This window comes from Balaenoptera borealis (genome assembly GCF_965194805.1).
Source record: "Balaenoptera borealis genome assembly, chromosome: 3".
Lineage (NCBI taxonomy): Eukaryota > Metazoa > Chordata > Mammalia > Artiodactyla > Balaenopteridae > Balaenoptera > Balaenoptera borealis.
The window spans coordinates 174,728,444-174,750,468 of NC_138866.1; the positions used below are offsets into that span (position 1 = coordinate 174,728,444).

Here is a 22,025-nt window from a genome sequence, read left to right on the forward strand (position 1 = left end):
GCAGAATTCCTCTTACGCCAAACCAGAAATATTTTTTAAATTAAATTTCATTCAGAAAAGGGAAGTTAATTTTCAGGTTTACTTAAGTGTTTCCAGAGCAGAAATGATGTTCCTTTATAACCAGAGTGAGGTTCCTTGTGAAAAATTGAATGTCACGGTCAGTCCACATGGCCTCTTTTTCAGCAGTGCCCCAGTGGGCACCTCCTTTGCTTTTTGGGGGAAATCCAGTTGTGATGAGGGAAACTCATCTGTCTTTGCCTTTAAGAGCATGAGGAGATGGATGAGATTCTTCTTTCTGGGAGTGAGAGCTGGACATTTGGGAGCATTTTCAGCTACTGGGACATACGTAGCTCTCCCCTAGCACCTGGGGGAGCCAGAATAAGCTCAGTGATCCCGTAATCCCCAAACCTCTACTGAGAGCACCTTCTCCAATTACTCAGCTCTTGCACATGTGATGGGAGTGCTGTGTGATGGAAATGACGTGATGTGTGTGGGGAGGGCATCAGAGAATAGCACTGTGCCCAGGCTTCACGGATGCTGCATGTCTTCATGTTCCCCTGTCGGAAAGTTCTTACCATTCAAACTGAGGGAAGAGAGGCACAAATTAGGCTGTACCAAAGTAACTGTACCTCTGGTCTTTGCAGTTATGGGTCTGTCCTTTGGTCTTCACTGTTAAGGGTTGGGGTCCATGGTGGCGAGAGAAAGGGCTCCAGACTGACCCCAATGTATCGCCCCATAATCAGTGTCTCTCTCCCATTCCTCTGCTTCTCTATGGACAAGAACAAGTGCCTTGTGAATACATGTAGCCGTTATTCTTTCATAATTTACTCGTGTTTGGTGTACTGCTAACCGTATAAATCATGTCTTGTTCTATTGCTTAAATGAAACATGTAGATTCATAACTACAGTATGAAATGTGTTCTTTTGCTGCTGTTATTCTTGTCACAGTACCTGTGTATTTTCCTAAGAATTCTTTATTTACTCTCATTCATCATGCCACAAGTCAAATAAAAAAGATTTATAACCAGGAGATTATAATCTTAATAAAATAAATTTAAATGCACCCAGGCATTTTGCAGAGTGGCTTTTTTTTTTTTTTTTTATTAAAAGGGTCTTACTGTTATGGATTTTGAACTAATAATCTTCTCTCCAAGGTGGGGAGGACATGAGCAGTACTAGAAGGCAGTAGACTAGTCCTGGATCTCACACGAACCAGCTCTTGTGACTCTGCCCTGAGCTTTAGTTTCTTCCTCTCAAATTAGAGCTCTGGTCTAAAATTCTTTCCAGCTCTCTGATTCCATGATTCTGTCTTAAAACAGTGTGGACATTAAATGTTACCATAAAATATTAGAAGTCTTTTTCTTATTTATGACTCTGTGAGTTGTTTCATGTATATGTGATTTTCCTAGATACATGACTAAGTGCCTAGTCATGTTTGCATTTTTACTGGTAGGATAACAACCTATTCTACTTCTGGTGAATGGGCCTTTAGCTAACTAAAGGCTGTATGCCATCTTATGTAACTTAACTCTTTCACTTTTTTGGAAGGGTAGGAGTTCATTGCATGTATGACTAGTTTTTGATAGCCTTCGAATATGCTGTACTTCAAAGAAACAAAATGAACCAGCTAAAAGTTTTCATTTCAAATAAATGGCTTTGCCATCGAAGCAAAGTTAACACTACAAAGAAAGAAAAATCATCTGAGGTAGTTCTCCATATACGTTTCTTTCTCATTGCACACAAAAACAGCCTTTTATTTATTCCTTTTCAATGAAATTAACGTAATTAGAGATATATTTGATTAGCAGGAAAATCACAATCTCTCCCCTTAAGTAGTGTAATGAGAAGTTTCAATACATAGTACTGAGTGCAGTAAAAACTATTCTGACCTTGCTTTGACAAAATAAAACTCTACATTTGGTAGTCTAAATTGTTTCTTTGACTTCATTCATGTTTTTCTCACCGTTCTCTCCCCATGACTTTTTGAAACTAGGATATTGATGAAGAGATTGAAGCAGAGTACAACATCTTAAAAGCACTTTCTGACCACCCTAATGTGGTCAGATTCTATGGCATGTACTTTAAGAAGGATAAAATAAATGGAGATAAGCTGTGGCTGGTTCTTGAGGTGAGTGTTTAAACATTATTTTACACGTGGAAATTTGCATTATGGTCTGTTTTTTAAAAATAAATTTATTTATTTTCTTTATTTATTTTTGGCTGCGTTGGGTCTTTGTTGCTGCACGCAGGCTTTCTCTAGTTGCAGCGAGCGGGGACTACTCTTTGTTGCGGCGCGTGGGCTTCTCATTCCGGTGGCTTCTCTTGTTGCGGAGCACGGGCTCTAGGCGCGCGGGCTTTAGGCATGCAGGCTCAGTAGTTGTGGCTCACGGGCTCTAGAGTGCAGCCTCAGTACTTGTGGCGCACAGGCTTAGCTGCTCCATGGCATGTGGGATCTTCCTGGACCAGGGCTCGAACTTGTGTCCCCGGCATTGGCAGGCGGATTCTTAACCACTGCGCCACCAGGGAAGCCCCTGCAGTATGGTCTTGGAATGACTTAATGTTTATGTAACATTGACCCCATAAAGCAGTTCTAATATGTTCCTGGCTGGTCACATCCTTTGTAGAATGTTATGCCCAGTTCTGGTCTTGCCATCTTTAGAAACATGGGGAAATGAAAGAAAATTAATTAAAGATTAAAAGAAAATGTTTCACGACTTCCCTGGCGGTCCAGTGGTTAAGACTCCACCCTTCCACTGTAAGGGGCACGGGTCAGATACCTAGTGGGGGAACTAAGATCCCACACGCTGTGCAGACAAAAAAAAAAAACAACAACAATAAAAGAAAATGTTTCCACAATAAAAGACTAAAGAAACCAGGATTATTTTTCTTTCAGAAGAACATGTTATAAAGGGACTTCTTTATAATTTTTATTTATTCATCCATATTTTGTTCAACATAACACGTGACAGAGGCTCAGTGCCAGGTGCTGTGATATGAGAGAAAATTAATGTACCTGAGGCTTCATTAGACAAAAATGGCGAGCTGCTAATTTCTTCTTCTGGCTTCACTGAATGCTAATGACATAAACTACAGAACCAGGTACGGTGGGTCCTCCATATCTGTGCGTTCCACGTAGTTGGATTCAAACAGCGTGATCCATGGATACGGAGGGTCAACTGTATTTACATTTATGGGGAAAAACCTTACTAGAAATGGTGTTGAATATTGAATAAGTTGCCAAAGGGAAATTATAGAGTCTGCCTTTTCAATTTCTGAGAATAGGTTGGGACAATTCTCGCTAATGCAGGAGTACTGGAAGGTGCCCCACTAAGGTAACTGCCAGTCCTAGAAGAATGTAAGAATGTGTTTGTTCTGATTTTCATTGAATATTTTTATTCAAGTTGAAGTAATCATTAACTCCAATAAAATTTATAAAAATTTTTCAAAGCTGCTCTTGTCAAACTCAGGGCTAGTAAAACCTTTGTGTGATCACCTTAACAGCATCTACTTATTGTATTCACATTATTTTATTTTTTTAATTGAAGTATAGTTGATTTATAAATGGAGTTTATTTAATGATTTTATTTATGGAGTAAAGCAAAGTGATTCAGTCGTATATATGTATAGATAGATAGATATACTCTTTTTCATATTCTTTTCCATATGGTTTATCACAGGATATTGAATATAGTTCCCCGTGCTGTGCAGTTGGACCTTGTTGTTTATCCATTCTATATATAATAGTTTGCATCTGCTAATCCCAAACTCCCAATCCATCTCTCCCCTGCACCCCCCTTCCCCTTGACAACCACAAGTTTGTTCTCTGTGTCTTGTATTCACATTATTTCATTAACATTTGATTATTCTGTTTCTTTTTTGGAATGTGCCATTGATTTTCCTGCACAATAATCATTTATAAATTATATTGTCTCCATACTTTATATTTTTTCTATTATGGTTTTTAAACAAATCTACAAGTAGGGATCATTGTAGAAAATACTTGAAACTATAAAAAGAACCACTCTTACCTCTGAACATATTTCCTTCATCTTTTTTTTGTATATTTAAAATGATTGACAATATTATTTATGAAATTAGCGTATTTTTCCAGTTCATATAATTTCAGATAGACTTAATCACTTTTATCTTTTTAAAAATAAATACATTTGGGGCTTCCCTGGTGGCGTAGTGGTTGAGAATCTGCCTGCCAATGCAGGGGACACGGGTTCGAGCCCTGGTCTGGGAAGATCCCACATGCCGCGGAGCAACTGGGCCTGTGAGCCACAACTGCTGAGCCTGAGCGTCTGGAGCCTGTGCTCCGCAACAAGAGAGGCCGCGATAGTGAGAGGCCCGCGCGCCGTGATGAAGAGCGGCCCCCACTCGCCGCAACTGGAGAAAGCCCTCGCACAGAAACGAAGACCCAACACAGCCAAAAATAAAAAAATAATAATAATAAATAAATAATAAATTAAAAAATTTAAAACAAAACCAAAAACATAAAATCTGGAAAAAAGTTGAACACCTATATACCCACTGCAGACTTTACAATTAGTATTTTGAAGAAAAAAAAAAAAATAAATAAATAAATAAATACATTCACTTGATTAATAAAAAGCAAGTAGAACCAAAGGGCTTATAATACAGAACAATATTAGTGTAGATCCAGGTTAGTGGTGCCACCCTCTCCTGAGCAGGTAGGTCTGTGCTTCTGCTGTGTTGATCGCTGTACCTGGAAATAGATGGCCGAACTTCTCTACTCTTTCATTTCCTAATCCGTATTCTGAATTTTGGCACAATTTTTTTTTATATAAATTTATTTATTTTATTTATTTATTTTTGGCTGCTTTGGGTCTTCGTTGCTGCATGCAGGCTTTCTCTAGTTGCAGCGCGCGGGCTTCTCATTGCAGTGGCTTCTCTTGCTGCAGAGCATGGGCTCTAGGCACACGGGCTTCAGTAGTTGTGGCATGTGGGCTCTAGAGCTCAGGCTCAGTAGTTGTGGCGCACGGGCTTAGTTGCTCCGCAGCATGTGGGATCTTCCCGGACCAGGGCTCGAACCCATGTCCCCTGCATTGGCAGGCGGATTCCCAACCACTGCGCCACCAGGGAAGCCCTGGCACAATTATTAATTGCACCTCTGGAACCCTGCCAGGTATCTGACCTCTGATATCTCTGTGCTGCTCACCTGGGTGGAATCCACCGTTTCTGGATCGCGTGGCCTCCTCTTTCCCAGGTTACTTCTCTGTTTTGCACATCATGTAGTTATGTGCCTTGCTCCCGTTATCCACGCTACTGATGTCACCAGATCTTGAGTCCATTCAGTTCAGTTTTTCTAAGGAACAAAACCCCCATCTGTGTGTGTGTGTGTGTGTGGTGCTCAGGCAGGCTCCTGGGTGTTGATATTTTGTATGTGGGGTCAGAGGGTGTCAAGTCTTGATGAGAGACCTCCAAAGGATCGCTTTTTTCTGCCCCTCCCCTTCCACCTCCTCCACTTTCACTCTTACCTTGCCCTGTCTGGGTTAATCTGCTCAGGTGACCTCAAAATAGCCCCCAGCTAGCACTTTAGTTTGTGACTTCCTTTGCATTGCTCAGTTACCACTCAGACATCTGCATGCCATGTGGAAAAATTTTGTTGCGATCTCTTCTCCACTTCTCTCCCTTTTTGTTCTTTTTTCTCTTGTGGTTTTATACTTTTTTATTCCTTTACTAACATTTTAATGGAGATTCACGTGTGAGAGGAAATAAATGTATATGTTTAATCTGCCACCTTTAATTGAACCAGAGTCTTTCAAAATTGTAAAATAGAATTTTCAAGAACCTTCTCAGAATCTGAAACTGTGCATTATTTTATAGAAGTTTAAAAAAATTTTTAAATAACCAGTTGTGTTCTTCAAAGGTAGGCAATTTATTATGATTTCAGAATTATTTTGTATTTCTCAGTTTAGTTCAAGATAGCTTTATAGTTTTAGTTAAATCATGCATTAAAACAAAGCAGAACTTTTACTCATCTCAACATAATTACCTAAGTAATAGAATATAAATTATGAACTTAAACCATTTTGCCTTAAATTAATGGTGAATTTTAAAGAATGTACTTCGTATTTGTGTTTGTATATTTGAGATGCGATGCTCTGCAAATCCTTAATGCAGTCTTGAATAAAATTTTGTATATTTATATCCTTCAGAACATTTTCAGTAATGCATCTTTAATTTTTTTCCATGTTGAATCATTGGAAAATTAGCATTTGAAGATTCAGGTGTTCTGCCTAATGTAGGCCTAAATGGGCAAGGACACAAGGTACAGATCTTTGCCCAGAGTTTAAAAATATTGAATGAGATCAGTCACTGTCTTTTATGCCTAACAAACTCCTATTCTAATTATATTGTCATTTCTCAGTATAATCACTTGGAGTTAGGTGTGAGTTGGAGACTCCTGATCATAGTTAAATGTTCTTTTGAGAGAGCAGAAAAGATTGATTAAAATGCTTTTGGAACATCAGGTACAAGCAAAGTGGCTTCCTGATATAATGAATCAGCAGAGACTTAACAGCTTCTTTGAACTTTGTCCTTATATTATTATCAGTTGGAGGTATTGGAAATATCCCTAAAAGGCTTGAGAAAAAAGAATAAATGGTAGTTTATTAAAATAGTATTTCAGGAATCTGACATATTTGCACTTACAAAGTGGGGGAAAAACATAGAGAAAGCAAGAAGTTGGCAAACTGTATGTAAGATAATTGATTTGCATATGCAAATTAGACTAATTATATATACACATAAGTGGCTAGATGTACAATTACCTGATTTATAAACATGAATGGTGCAGGTGCTGCTTTAGAGGCACTTTCAGAAAATTGGCTTGTGGCATAAATACTTTATTCTACAAAATGACTACTAATTATACCTCTTATCATAATAAAGCGCCAATAAATTATTCTGCATGAGGGTACCAAAAGGATGGCCAAAGAGGGGCTGTGGTGTTACCCAGAGAGTCATGCTAACAATGCTAGACTTCTGATGTGAATCTACATGAAGAAGGTGTGTCCTGGAGGGGCTGAGCCATCAGTAATATCCCTCATTATCAGCCAGGCATGTGCAGGGGGGCCGTACCAGCTTAGACAAACTCCTGCCCAGAGATTTTTCATCTTGAAAAATCATTTTATTTATATTTCGATCCAGAATTGAAATTCTAAGAAGGGGATTACTTGCTCAGATTTTACTGGGTAGTCTATTTTTTCTATTATTTAGTTGTGATTTTTGAATTATTGCTTTCACTTTGATACAGTTTTCCTTCTTCCTGTTTTTTTCTTTCATTGTGTTACACTATACATTTTTGAGCATTAATGATATACAGGCCTCTGTTTAGGAATTATTTCCTTCTAAATTCTCTGTATATTCATTTTCAGAACATACAGAAGAGCACTAGTTGCTAGCTCTCTGAAATTCCAGTTACACATTTGTAATGAAACTACCTGAGAAGGGGTAGAAAGTTTTCTTTTGTGGGAACTGATCTTTTTGGAAAACGTCTATGGGGATTTTTATTGTTACTTAGTATTCTAGGTTTTCCTAATGATGTCAGCATAAAGGGAGAACTGATGTATTTTTTTTTTACTTATGCTTCATTTTGAAATACCATACTTATATTAATTTTTGCTTATTGCTATCCTATCTCTTGACTGACCTGCTTTGTAAAATGTACATACCTCTTTTGCTCAGTGTTTCCATTAATTCCTAGTATCTGCTGTGGAGGATCAGGAGCAGCATGTGGGTGGGGGGGTCGGGGGAGGTGGTCAGGTTTCTGCCTCTGATTATCACTAAACTGGGAGACTAAAAAACAGAGTCAAAGTTGAGTTAAATCAGTCTGGTATTAAGCATTTGCTACTGATGAGCTCGAAGGGCAAAATTGTAATTTACCCTTTCTTGGTTGGATGAACAGCAGCACCTTAAGTGCTTGAGGAATACAGTCTTCTGTCTCAGAGACTATTTGTCTAGTATGTCCTCAGCCATAATGGCTGTGAAAAGATGGCCTCTGTCATTGTGTGTGTGTGTGTGTGTGTGTGTGTGTGTGTGCGCATAAGTGTCTAGGACTAACGTTTATTCATCCAGCCATTTATTAATTCCATAAATATTATCTATTACTTTGGGCCAGGCATTTTGGTAGGTTCTGAGCATTCAGTGGAGAACAAGACAAACTGTCATCCTGGGGCTTAGAGTCTAATGGTGCAGAAAGATGATTTAAAACTAAATAGACAAATTAAATAATTACACATTGTTACTGATACTATGAAGAATATAAACGGGGTGCTAATAAAGAATGAAAAAGAAGACCTTTTAGGTAACATTTTAAGCCTCCACCTGGAAAAAAAAAACAGCAGGACACTTTTGGTACCTTTGTTCTTTAATATATACTCCAGATACTCTGATAAGAATCATCCCCATCTCAAACCCACTGAAGCAGAAACTCCAAGAATGAGTTTTAGGAAACTAGTTTTTTAAACAAGTACTAAGGTGATTCTTATCAAAGGAAAGTTTGGAAAACACTGCCAGAGCTTCTCAAATTTCAGCGTGCATAGAAATAATCTGGGACTTCTGCTTCTGGCCATGACAGTAACTTGCATCATTGCGTGGTTGTACCATAAATAACTAGAAAACTGCATAAAATATATCTTTAAAAACACAACAATTTTCAAACACTGGGAAAGAGACAGCTTAAGACTGTGACATTGAGAAAAGGAAATAAACAAGAGGAACACTACAATTATCCCATCTCTAATCTTGGAGGCAGTTTCCAGACCACGGGCATAAGGAGGACATTCCCAAGGAGATCACAGCTATCTTGCTGAACTGAAAAGATTGGGAAGGCAGAAGTGGCTGGGATTTTCAAAGAAGAGAGAGTTAAGCAGGAAAAACGCTCCAGAAATCTTCATAGGGGTTCCCTTGAGTCTTTTACTGAAAACCAAGCTGGAAATGTATAGGGCAAGATTTCAGGCAGTTGGGCAAAGAACAATTATGAGGGTAAGAATTACTGAAAAGCAGTAATCTGAACAACTGCTGGAGTTTGTGCAGGGTTGAGAGATGCTTGAGTTCTGATCAGCCAAATTGGGGAATCTTTGTTGAACCCCTGAGGCACTTAGTAGAGACCCTCCAGAAAGGTTATGTGTTAAAGGAAGGGCTAGACTCACCCTAGAATAAGAACTTCCCTTGGCCTCCCATAAGAAGTTCAAAAACAGGGCTTGAAATGTTCAGGTTGGTCCACAAGTAGATTAACTGCCTGACAGAACAAAATTCAACATTCATTAAGGGAAGACAACAAGATCTGAATCTGAATTTCAAATGTAAAATTAGTCATGTCCATCATTTAATAAGAAATTATTAGATATGTAAAGAAGCAGGAAAAGGTGACCCATTATCAGAATAAAAATCAGTCAAAAGAATCAGACCCAGCAATAACCAGGATAATGGAATTAGCAGATAAAGACTTTAATACAGCTATTAGCACAGCGTTCAAGGATTTCAAAAGGAAAACATGAACATAATGTTGAAAGAAATGAAAACTATAGAAAAGAGTTGAATGGAGCTTCTAGAATAGAAAAATACAATATCTGTAGTGAAAAATATATAGTATTGAGTTTAACAGCAGCTTAGACATGTGGAAGAAAAGACCAGTGAATTTGAAGACCGGAAAATAGAAGCTGAGCACAGACAGACAAAAAAGGGAAAAAGACCCCTGCGACTTATGGGACATTATCTGGTATTCTAAACTGTGTGTAATTTCAGTCCAAGAGCAGTACAGGGGCGGGGGGGTGGGGGGTGGGCAGAGATACAGTATTTAAATAAATGATGGCTGAAATTTTTCTGGATTTGGTAAACAGTAAAATGTCACAGATCTAAGAAGCTCAGAATCCCTCTTGTAGGATAAACAAAGAAAACCACAGTAAGATATGTCACAAACAAGATGCTGAACACTAATAATGAAGAGAACATTATAAAAGCACCAAGAGGACATGTAGCGGTCAGAGATAAGCGTGGTCACTGATCTGTCCTCCAGTGCAGTGGAATGGTATATTTAAAACATTGAAAGCCTTTCAACTTAGAAATCTGTATACAGTGAAAATGTTATTCATTAATGAAGGCAAAATAAAGACAGATGTTTTCATCAAAGGAAAAGAATTTACCGTCAGAGATCTGCACCATAAAAATGTAGAATAAAGTTTTCAGGCTGAAGGAAAATGATTTCATATAGAAACTCAGACCTGCAAAAAGAAATGAAGAATATCATCCATGGTAAATATAAAGATAAATAAGAAACTTTGTATTTTATATTTTTTAGTATCTTTAAAAGAAAAAAAATCACTGTTTGAAACCGTAATTATAATTATGTATCGTGGGGTCATTACATGCAGAATTAAAATGTATAACAACAATAGCAAAGGGACAGGAGAGGAAAAATGGAAATGTACGGTCTTAAGGGTCTTACATTACTTATGAAGTGGTATAATATTATTTTAAGGCATATTCTGTTAAGTTAAAGATGCATACTGTAAACGCTAAAGCAACCACTAAAAATAAAATGAAAAAGTACAGTTAATAAGCCTATAGAGGACAAAATGAAATACTACAAATATTAGTTGTGTTCTTAAATGTTACTTCATTTGCTGTACATCCTTACAATTTCCAAAGACTTTAACTCATTGTTTATTTTTATAATTTTCACCAGTTATACGGGGAATGAGTCCACAGAATTCTTCACACTGTCATTCTGGGGAAAAAAATGAATCCTATGAAATCTTTAAGAAAGAAATAATCAGTCTTGTTGACTCATTTATGAGGGTAACATTATACTGACAAAAGAAGACAAAGATATTACAAGAAAAGAAAATACATTCTGACATTTCACATGAACACATTTGGAAAAAATCTTTCTCAAAATATTAACAAATCGAATCCAGTAATATATAAAAATGTTAATATGTTATGACTGAATGGGATTGATCCCAGGAATGCAATTTTATTAAAACATTAAAATAAGTTTGTTAAACATTAAAATTTATTGCATCATAATTCACTGTATTAATGGAATCAAAGAGAAAAAAAATCAATAAAAACGTGTCAAAATTCAACACCCATTTGTGATAAACAATCTCAGCACTCTAGGAATAGATAGAAATTTCACCCAACAGTGCATCTATCCAATTTCTTATAAAGTGTGCAAAAAAAGTTTGGACTCTATGCAAAAGCATATATATAATATGTTTAATATCTTTACTTTGGAGGGAAATTCAAATTAAAACCACAATGAAACTACTAGTACACACCCACTAAAATGACTAAAATTTAAAAGACTTATAATACCCAGTATTGGTGAGGTTGTGGAGCAAGGTGAACTTTTGCACATTGCTTCGTCAGTGTGAAATGGTGCAGTTACTCTGCAATCAATACAGCCGTTTCTTATAACATTACACCCGCAGTTACCAAAAACTTCCCTTGTAGGTGTTTGCTAAAAATTGGTTTCTATAAAAAGACTCAAACGCTTTTATAAAATGAGCAAAGTAAAAACTAGAATGAGTGTTAGAAAATGAGAGTTTCTGCTTTTGTGGCCTCACATGGGATATGGTCAGACTAAGTGAAGGGTCTTAGAGCATTCTTAGGATAAACAAAAAACAATGAAAAACAGCAGAAGTCAGAAATGCCAACTGCAGAAGTCAGTACTTTTCCAGAAATTCGAGTAAAAATCTCACATTTCTCCTAACACGGTGAAGACAATACATTTTGAAAACTTATAAAAGCTCTCTTTGGAAGTGAGTTGTAATGATCTGTTCAGAGAATATCATCCCTTTTGATTTAGGTTATTGGTTTTTTTTTCATGTTTGACTACAGCCTAGGGAGAGAATTCATTTTCACTGTTGCTCTGTTCTTTCATTAGTGTAGCTCTGGCTTAAGAAAATTATACTTCAATTTTGTTCAGTGAAAGAACATTAAGGCCCTGTTATAGCATTGTGCTACGAAGCTACACTTAAGGGTTTTCTGGTCCTCTATTACAAATCCCCCTTTTAACCTATCTTAGTGATTTAAGAATTGCATAGGGTTAATATGATGCAATTCATTCCTCTGGGTGCAGTTCTTTGTAAATGGAAACATAACGGTCATTTTCATTTTTTATGATCTATTGCTTAATTCAACATTTGCATTTCTTTTAATATATTTTAATCCTTCACATTCATTTAAAAACAAACGTACTCCAGTTAATTTTTTTTTACTTTATTCATATATGAAAGGCATTATGTGCTAATTGAACAAAAGTAAATTTCATCCTAGAGCATATTTGAAATGTTGCTAATTCTAAACGAGGATTTAGAATATTCATGGTGATATCTCATCTTGAGCATCTTTAGGAAGAGGTCAACCACAAGTTAACTTGTGGTTTATTGACATTTGGTCCCTATGGTCTGTTTAATAATTTCCATGTTTGTTGTATTTGCCCTCTCCTTTTCTTTTTTCGTTTTAATCTACCTCTTCTTGAAGTTTCATTCAAAAGACCCCTTTCCATTCTGAAAATTAAACTATTCCTGCTTAGGGAGCAGCCAAATAGTAGAAAAATTAGTTTCTAAGAAGACCCTGTAAGGGGTCTGACATAACTTGGAGTAATTTTGTATGCTCCTTCATTGTTAGTTTAGGACCTTTTCGAATATTCTTGATGTTAGCAGCTAGATTTTAAAAAATTAATAGATTTTATTTTTTTGAACAGGTTTAGGTTTATGGAAAAAATGAGTGGAAAGTTCAAAGAGTTTCCATAAATCCCCCTCCACCAAGTTTTCTCTATTATTAACATCTTGCATTGGTATGGTACATTTGTTACAGTTGATGAGACAATAATGATGCATTATTATTAACTAAAGTCCATAGTTTACATTAGGGTTAATTCTCTGTGTTGTACATTTTACAGATATTTTAAAGACTTTATTTTTTATCATAGTTTTAGAGTCACAGAAAAATTGAGAGGGAGGTACAGAGATTTCTCATATGTCCCCTGCCCTCACACATGCATAGACTCCCCCATTATCTACATTTCTTACCAGAGTGGTGCATTTGTTACAATTGATGAACCTACATTGACACATCAGTACCATCCAAGGTCCACAGTTTACATTAGGGTTCACTCTTGGTGGTGTACTTTTTATGGATTTTGACAAGTAAATAATGACCTGTATCCACCATTACAATATCATATAGGCTTGTTTCACTGCCTTAAAAAATCCTCTGTGCTCCATCTAGTCATTCTTCCCTTTCTCTTCCCTGAACCCTATTCATCATTGATCTTTTTACAGTATCCATAGTATTGCCTTTTCCAGAATGTCATATAGTTGGAATCATACAGTATGTAGCATTTTCAAATTGCCTTCTTTCACTTAACAATATGCATTTAAGATTCCCCTATTCCTTGTGTTGGTAACTAGGTTTTAAATTCAATTCAGAGTCATATCTTCTGTTTTCTGGGCACCTTTGAATAATAGAAAAGTGTTCTGTAATAATTGGGCATCCATATATAATCCATACCTAGCACATGTACAAAAATTAACTCAAAATAGATTATAGACCTACCTGTATGTGGAACCTAAAACTATAAAACTTCCTGAAGGAATTATAGAAGAAAAATTTTTTGACCTTGGATTAGGCAAACATTTTCTTGATATGACATAAAAAACACTTTCTGTAAAATTTTTAACATGATAAATATAGAACTTCTGCTTTTCAAAAGACACTTAAAATAAAAGGTCAAGCCACAAACTGGGAGAAAGGACTTGTATCCAACATATATAAAGAACTCTCAAAACTCAATAATAAAAAAAACAATAAAAAATGAACCAAAAATTTGAACACTTCACCAAAGAAAATAAATGGATAGCAAATACATACATGAAAAGATGGTCAATGTAATTAGTCATTAGACAAACTCAAATCAAAATCACTTGAGATCCATTTAGAATAGCTTTTTAAAAAGTCACAATGTCAACTGCTGACGAGGATGTGGAACAACTGGAACTCTCGTTCACTGCTAGTGGGAATGCAGAATGGTACAGCCACTTTGCGAAATAGTTTAGCAAATACCTAGAAGGTCAAACATATGACCGATAGGACCCAACAATTCCCAAGAGGAATGAAAACCATATTCACGGAAAAGCCTATTATGCAAATGTTTACAGTGGTTTTGCTCATAATTGCCAAAAACTGGAAACAACTCAAAGGTCTTTCAATTAATGAATGGATAAACAAACAGTGGTTTATCTATTCAGTGGAATACTCAGCATTAAAGAGGAATGACTAACATTAAAATAGCATTAAAGAAGGAATGTACAGCAACAAAGATGAATCTCAGATTCATTGTGCCAAATCAAAGGAGCTAGACTTAATGGGCTACACACCTTATGACTCAATCCCCATGACATTCCTGCGAAGACAAAATTATAGGGACAGAATAGAGATTAGTGCTTGCCAGGGGCTGGGGGAGAGGTTTGACTACAAAGAGACAGGAGGGTAGATTTTTGTGTGATGGATTTGTTCTTTATCTTGACTGTTGTGGTTACATGACTAATATATTTGTCAATACTCAGAATTGTATGCTAAATTGGGTGAATTTTATTGTATGTAAATTATGCCTCAATATACCTCACTTTAAAAAAAAACTAAAGTGTATATCACAAAGAATCCTGTATTCTCAACTTTACTACTTGGGGAAAATAACTATTGCAAAGAAATATTGATACCGGAAAGTGGTATTTGAACTTAGTGCAAGCTCTATGATCGCATTAGTTCTTTTTTCAATTTTTATTTTATTTCCTGCACATTTTAAAAAATAAATTTATTTATTTATTTTTTATTTAATTAATAAATTTATTTTTGGCTGCGTTGGGTCTTCGTTGCTGCACGTGGGCTTTCTCTAGTTGCGGTGAGCAGGGGCTACTCTTCATTGCAGTGCGCGGGCTTCTCATTGCGGTGGCTTCTCTTGTTGCAGAGCACAGGCTCTAGGCACGAGGGCTCAGTAGTTGTGGCTCACGGGCTCTAGAGCGCAGGCTCAGTAGTTGTGGCACACAGGCCCAGTTGCTCCGCGGCATGGGGGATCTTCCCGGACCAGGGCTCGAACCCGTGTCCTCTGCATTGGCAGGTGGATACTTAACCACTGCCCCACCAGGGAAGCCTCGTCCTGCACATTTCTTTATGGCTCCTTTATTCCCCCTGTTAAGATTCTAGCTGTTTACTCTTGAATTAACGTAATAGTCAATCACAGAAGATGTAGCAAAGGGGCCACACTTTGGAGACATAGGAAAAGCCATTCAGTCACCCTGCAATGAATTTTGGAAATTTAAAAACTGGTCCTAAAACTTGGTTCTTTTAAATAAGTGCTCTGCAATTTAAAGGACTCAATTTCTTTTCAGTCAATTTTGAGTAATTTTGTGAACCAATCTTGCTGGGCCACAGAGGAGGCAATGTGACCCTGTATTCTGCTGTCAGGACGGCACACTCTTCTTATCCAGTTAAAAGGTGTTCCCTTTTCTGCAGAAGAAAATGCTGGTTTGGGAATGCTAGGGCTGCACCGATTCCTGTAGAAGATGAAAGTTTTCTTTGAATGTAGAAAGACACCAGTTATAAAAGGGGTTGCATCTAAGTGTTCATTTGTGAGTTCGTGTTTAGATTTTAAACACACTTACAAAAACAATATTACACATGATGGCTAGATCGACCAGCCAGCCCAGACCTCCTTTTGGGGGATCATGACATGTCATGATTAAATGTAAGGCTGGACTCTAAAGTCAGGCTGTCCAAGTTGAGGTCTTAGCTCTGTCACTACGGTGTGATCTTTTCCAAGTTACCTTAGCACTTTGTGCCTCACTTTCCCAATCCTTAGTATGGAGATGCTAATAATTCCTACTTCACAGAGTGGTGAGATACACAGATAATGCATGTAAGTGGATTAGAAATGTGCTAGCTTAAAGAATGTGCCCAACACAGCTGTTATTATCTAATCTATAATGTATCAGAAGTGTTCAGGCATCCAATAAAATCTAATCACTGTGTTAGAAAAAAGTTTGAGAGAAAATGTGTTCAGTATTTTAGATGAGGGTGTCAGGAATCCACTTCCTCTCACCTTTGTTCTCTACCTCCATTTAGGTCAGTAGAGTCAGGGAAATGCCAGACTCTTAGTTTGCAGGCACTGAGGTGTCAGAGGAGGCCCCATAGTTCAGGGTAAGGGCAAGGAGGCCATGGACCAGAGCCCTGGGAGGAGAGACAGAGCTGACAGCAAAGGCTAATGGATCAGACGTTTAGGGGATCGCGGGGTCAAAGCTTTGTCGGGACCATTTACCTAGTTATCTCCCCTCTCATGTTCCACTGCTAATGTCAGTGTTTCTCTCTTCTGAGAATACACAGCCCCTTTGAAAGTTTACTGTGGGACTTCATGTTACCGAACTTCAGAGAAACCTGGATGTGAAAAATTCCCCTACCTTGCTCCTCCCTCTTGTTTTCCTCTAAGATTCCTCTACTCTTGGGAGGTGTGGAGGGAGGAAGCTAGGGAACGTGACACTTAAAACAGTTTTCGAAAATAGTGTTTGTAACCCTTACTTCAGCACACTCTGAAGTTTTACCAGAAGGGAGGTATGTTTTTAAATTAATGCACATATGAAACAGTATATAGCCATGGATTGAGGTCACATTGCACTATTAATTAAACTATCAGGAATCAAGAATGCTTTTAAGCCCTAGATCTTAAAATTTGAGACTAATTTATAGAATCATAATTCTTATCCTTAAATTTAAAAGCCAAGCCCAGTGCTTCTCCAGATTCTCTTCTAAAAATTAATTCATATGGAAACTGTGTTCCAATAATTAATTGTACACTAGTACAAGTTTATATCTTCATTTCATTTATGAAACCATAAAGATGATGGGAATAATTGTTTGAAACAAAAAATTAGAACAGTTTTTTAAAACGTTTTGAGAAAACCTTTTATAGCAAATACTTAAAATGTCATATCATTTTAATATCTATCTTGAAATATTCTTTTATAGCTGTGCAACGGAGGATCAGTGACAGATCTTGTGAAAGGATTTCTGAAGAAGGGCAAAAGAATGAGTGAGCCCATAATTGCCTACATTTTACGTGAAGCGCTGTTGGTAAGGGGGTTTAAGTTGTTCGCGCATTAATTAGGAGGCAGTTCCAGTTAAATAAAAAGTGGGGATCCTATTTTTAGCAAAACATCACTACATTAGTATTTATCGATGCAAGAATAAGATGCAAAATGTGAAACGTTTAGCATAACTAATTCCTTTTTTCCATTAGAGATCTACCCTCCTTGTGTCAACAGAAACCTGAGTTTTGATCTCCTAGGTATATTTCTGAGATTATGGCAAAGGAAGATAATGTGTATTTTTACTAATAGTTAGGTTTTTATTTGCCATTATTTATTTATTTATTCCTTTAACAGCCATTATTTCAAATGAGTGTATAGAATGTTTTCTTCTGTTGAGATCAGCACATTTTAAATAAACTATTTGCTAAGGGCTAAGGAGTATGCACTGGTTTTTTGAATTTTTATATAGTCCAAAGTGGAAATGATATACTTTGATTTGACTAACTCAATGTGAAACATTTAAGAACCTTTGTTAATTAACATGTGTTACCTATTGATTTTGTATAAATGCATCCATCTGAAAAATGTGTTTTTGATGCTTTCTTTAAATGTCACTATGTATTTATTTCCCACTTCTAGGGACTTCAGCATTTGCATAACAACAAAACTATCCACCGTGATATAAAAGGAAATAACATCCTATTAACCATCGAAGGCGGAGTTAAACTTGTAGATTTTGGTAAGTTTTGTTTGAAATGCATGGATTTGGGCCGCAAAATGACTCGTATGATGTGATTTGATCATTTTCCGTCAGCCTTGCTTTGTAGGCATTGAAAGAGAAAAAACAGTATCTCATTGAGGTAGGAAAGTTGCAGAGATTTTAAAAAATTTGGCAAATGAGAGATTCCCAGAAGAAAGAGTGACTTCTTTCAAGTCAGCCGTCGTGTGCCTGTAACACTCCTGCAGCAGTATGTGTGGTTGATTCTCTGAAATAGACGGGCTCCAAATAATCACACTAAGTCTAAATGGTAAGCCCGTGGCCCTTACTATTGATTGCTTTCCTGATGGGCAGGTGCCCAAACCCAGGATTTTGAGACATGAGGGGAAATCTTCAAATGTCTCTGGGAAAATGTTTTCCCTCCTAAGAGGGCAGCACAAGTGAAGATGGTCTCTTTCTTACTTGGGACCTTCTATGTCTTATTGTGATGCCTGCAGCCACCTTGTTGTATCCTGAGGTGTTCCATCCCAAGTGGAAAGGCAGCCCTGCGAGACGGGAAGAAGGAGGGTCCTTGGTGACATAATCCAGCCACTAAATCAACTGACTTTGAAACCTCCCCTATCTCTGAACCTTCTGTCATGTGAGATAATACATTTCCGTATTGACTGAGCCAATTCGGAGTGTCTGTGTCAGAGCCAGAGGCACTGTAGCCGATACCCCTGCTCCTCCTTTTCCAGTTGTGACAGTGGTACCTCCCCCGTCTCACTGGACCCCCACTAACACACTACACCCGTGAGAGCGGGCAGCATTATTCTAGGACATCTCAGTATCCTCGTCATCCTCCCTTCCTGCACTCAGGCTGGGTAAGATGTCTCTCCTTGTGCTTCTGTACCCGGTATATTTCTCCATTTCTGTGTTTATCACATAAGATTATAATGGTCTATTTGGTCTTTATATGTAGATAAAGATACTTAGGCTCACAGACAGGGTCATTAAGAGGTGGGACTATGTCATCTTTTATTCTGTAGACCTAATACTTGGGAAGAGTAGTTCAGTGAGTAATAGTTGAATGAATGAGTGACTCTTCCTTCATTTTGCATTTTGGAAAATGAGGCTTAGGGAAAGTAATCGACTCACTTTAGAAATTAATTGTTTTAATCCCAGTATGCAGCTCTTTAGTGATCTGGCTTCACCCAGGAATGAACTTCAGAGCATCTAGACAGGAACAGTTGAATAGCGTATCTTTCAAACGACCACGTATTTTTTCCCTCAGCTGAGCATTTGAAAACTACGGAGCAGCAGTGAGCTTGGCAATGAATTCCTGATTAGTAACTGGGATGCAGCTAGTGTGTGTTACTAGTTGAGTTCAGAGCTGTGCATTTGAACAGTCTGGCCGGGTTAGGATACTAATGAGAACTTGTGCCTGAAATTCTAAAAAACAACAACAAAACACTCTTCACTGCTCCATGGACAGAACCGTGACTCTCTTCAGACAATAATTTTGGCTCCAGTCTTAACAGACCCAAATGGAGAACTTAATATTTAACTTGAGATCTCATAATTCTCTTGCTCTAAAAAATGGCTACAATATATATAGCCCAGATGAAAACTGTTAAAACAAATGTAAGTAAACATCTTCTTCAGTCACACAAAAAAAGAACTTGGTAAACCAGTAGCTCTGGGACAGGCAGCTTCCTGGGACACCCCACAAAGTAATCCAGAGTAAAAATATACACCTAGATAGTAAATAAAGTGGCCTTTATTATGATATCTTTAGAAAGTAGTCATAATTTAGAAAGCTGACAAAACGAGAGCTTTGGTTTTATGTTAATTAACTTAAAGACTGACGTCAGCAACAATTAGAAAAGAGGGTCAGTTGCCTATTAAATGTGTTCCTGGTGTCTGATACTAAAATGCTATTATTTGCATATAAAAGGATGCTTATATTTCTGTTCTCCATGGTAAGAGGGCATGGATTCAGTTCACCTAAGATGGTTTAAGGTTTTCATATGAATTAAAACCCGAGGATGGAGGTTCATACATAGTGAAACTTCTCAAGGGCATAAGGAATACGGTGTACTAAGCCACCAACTGCAGAACCAAACTGAAAATCAAGGTCCTCAGTTTATGTTTAAATCAGATTTTCAGAGAATGCCACAGCTGGGAGTAAAGGAGTTTAGAATATATTTTCATTTGGATTTCTCACCTCATGAAATGTACAGTAGGCTGATTATTGGATATTGGAGATCTGAATGTTCCAATGGAATTCCACCACCTCATCCATCCCTGGAAATCTGCTTCATATCAAGAGTTTCTTGTTTTAGAAAAAGTCCTCAGTATCTATTTTGTTGCTCAAGCTAGAAATCTTAGCTTATCCTTGAGCTTCCCTTTGTCTTCACCACCCACATCTACAATGAGTCACAAGGCTCTGTCTCTGTTCTCCATCTTTATCTCTCTGCCCTGGTCCTCACCATCACCTCTGACCTGGGCTCCTGCAGCTACACTTTACTGACCCCCTGCAGCCAGTCTCATTCCTCTCCTTCCAGACCATTCCCCACACTGCAGCTCTGGCTCAGCTGACCCTGCCACTCTCTTGCTCAATATTTTGTCAGTGGTTTGTCAGCCCTCCTTGGTGAGGGCTGTGCCTTGTGATCTTCTCTGCTGGCCCAGAGTAAGCACTGAAAGATTAACACCTTTTTTTGCCCCTTGGTGCACAGCAGGGACCCCCTCTTCCTATTACCTGTGAGCCAGGTCAACTTCTTTCAGTCTCTTAAATGTACCACCCTCTTTCTCAGTCAGGGCTCTTACACATGTGTCGGAGGAAGATCTTCGAAATTGGTTAACATGCTTTTCTCTTGCTTATCCAAGAATGTGACCTTAACCCGAGTCTGCCAGAAGCATCTCTCTGTTTGGGGGGAGGTTAAGATTTGTTCCAGAAGGAATGCAAGAAAATGACTGAGGAAATATTAAAAAATAGGAATGTGTAGCAAGATCTGGGTTATCTCTTGAGAAAGATCTGTCTAAATTGCTTTATCTTCTCTTCAGCTTATGGAGAGGGAAATTCCAGGGATCCATTGTAGGGTTTCGCATAAGAGAGAACAGAAAGAAGAGGGAAACGCTTTCCAGTTCTCGGGTAATTGTGGAAAGGTGAAACAGAGAAAGAGGCGGGACAGTGAGATGAGCTTTTAAAAAGTGAAGGTGACAACGAGGGTGGAAAGGAACTCTTACCCTCACTCTTCCCACCACCATCATTCCGAGTCCCAGACGAAGTCCCTGCAGAGTCTGTGCAGACGAAGTCCCTGCAGAGTCTGCTCCAGTCCAGACTGGGGTGATCGCATCATCCTGACGTAGAGGTGCAGAGTGATTAGGTACAGGAAGCACTGTAGCTAAGCTTCTCCAAACCCCTACCCTCTGCTCCCATTAACCCCCAAATAACTGCAAATCTGGCTGGGGAGTTTCTAGAGGGTGTTGCTCAGGATGGGTGGTGAGGGGCAGAGCCCAGATCACCTGGGCCAGGTCTGAATAGGAGTCACAGCCAGACCTCAGAACATTGTCAGCCCCAGCTGAAGCCAACCTGAGCCTTTGTCTGCCAGGATTCTCTACACAGGTAGCCCTGCCTGCATGAGAACAGGCCACAGGCTCACTGGATGCAGACCCCATCAGGAGGGCCAGGGGGCCCCTAGCAGGCAGGCAGACAAAGGAACATGGCCCCAGGGACCCACCACACCCAAGGACCCTCCCTCTTCTCCCCACCACAAGGTCTTATAAGCCATCCCTCATCCTGTACAGACAGTACCGTCTTCAGGAGAGAAGAAGGAGGGGCGCCTTCTGAGAGATGGAGCAAGCACTTTCATTCAAGAGAGCCTGAACTCTTTCTAAGAGGACTTACGGTTTGGATCTGACTAAGCTTTACTTCTCCCAGCCAGTGGGTAGGGACATAGGAGAGCCCATAATAGTTAGAGGCAAAATGAAGAAATCACAATGACAATTTTCTTTATGTATCTAAGATTTATGTCATTGAATTTTGTGACCAGTTACAAACATGATGCTTTCCCTGCATGGAAACCTCCCCTCACCCCTGCACCCAGCTAACTTCTGTCTGCCTGGCTGAGAACTTCCCCAACACCCTATCCTTCCCTTTTTTAAAAATCTGTATTTTATATTGGAGTATAGTTGATTAAAAATGT

The 22,025-nt window shown here is 38.2% G+C and overlaps 1 protein-coding gene across 27 annotated transcripts in view; it reads left to right on the top strand.

Moving 5' to 3' along the window:
• The window catches only part of MYO3A (myosin IIIA), a 188,188-nt gene that overhangs the window by 13,096 nt on the left and 153,067 nt on the right, over positions 1-22,025 (top strand). For all 27 annotated transcript variants that reach the window (XR_014242597.1, XR_014242598.1, XR_014242599.1 and 24 more), the window contains exons 4-6: positions 1,994-2,128; positions 17,059-17,163; positions 17,760-17,859. Coding sequence is in view for 18 of the 27 variants with exons in the window: in XM_082385245.1 (XP_082241371.1) it covers positions 1,994-2,128; positions 17,059-17,163; positions 17,760-17,859 (340 nt within the window). In the remaining 9 variants the exon portion in view is untranslated. The remainder of the gene's footprint in view (positions 1-1,993; positions 2,129-17,058; positions 17,164-17,759; positions 17,860-22,025) is intronic.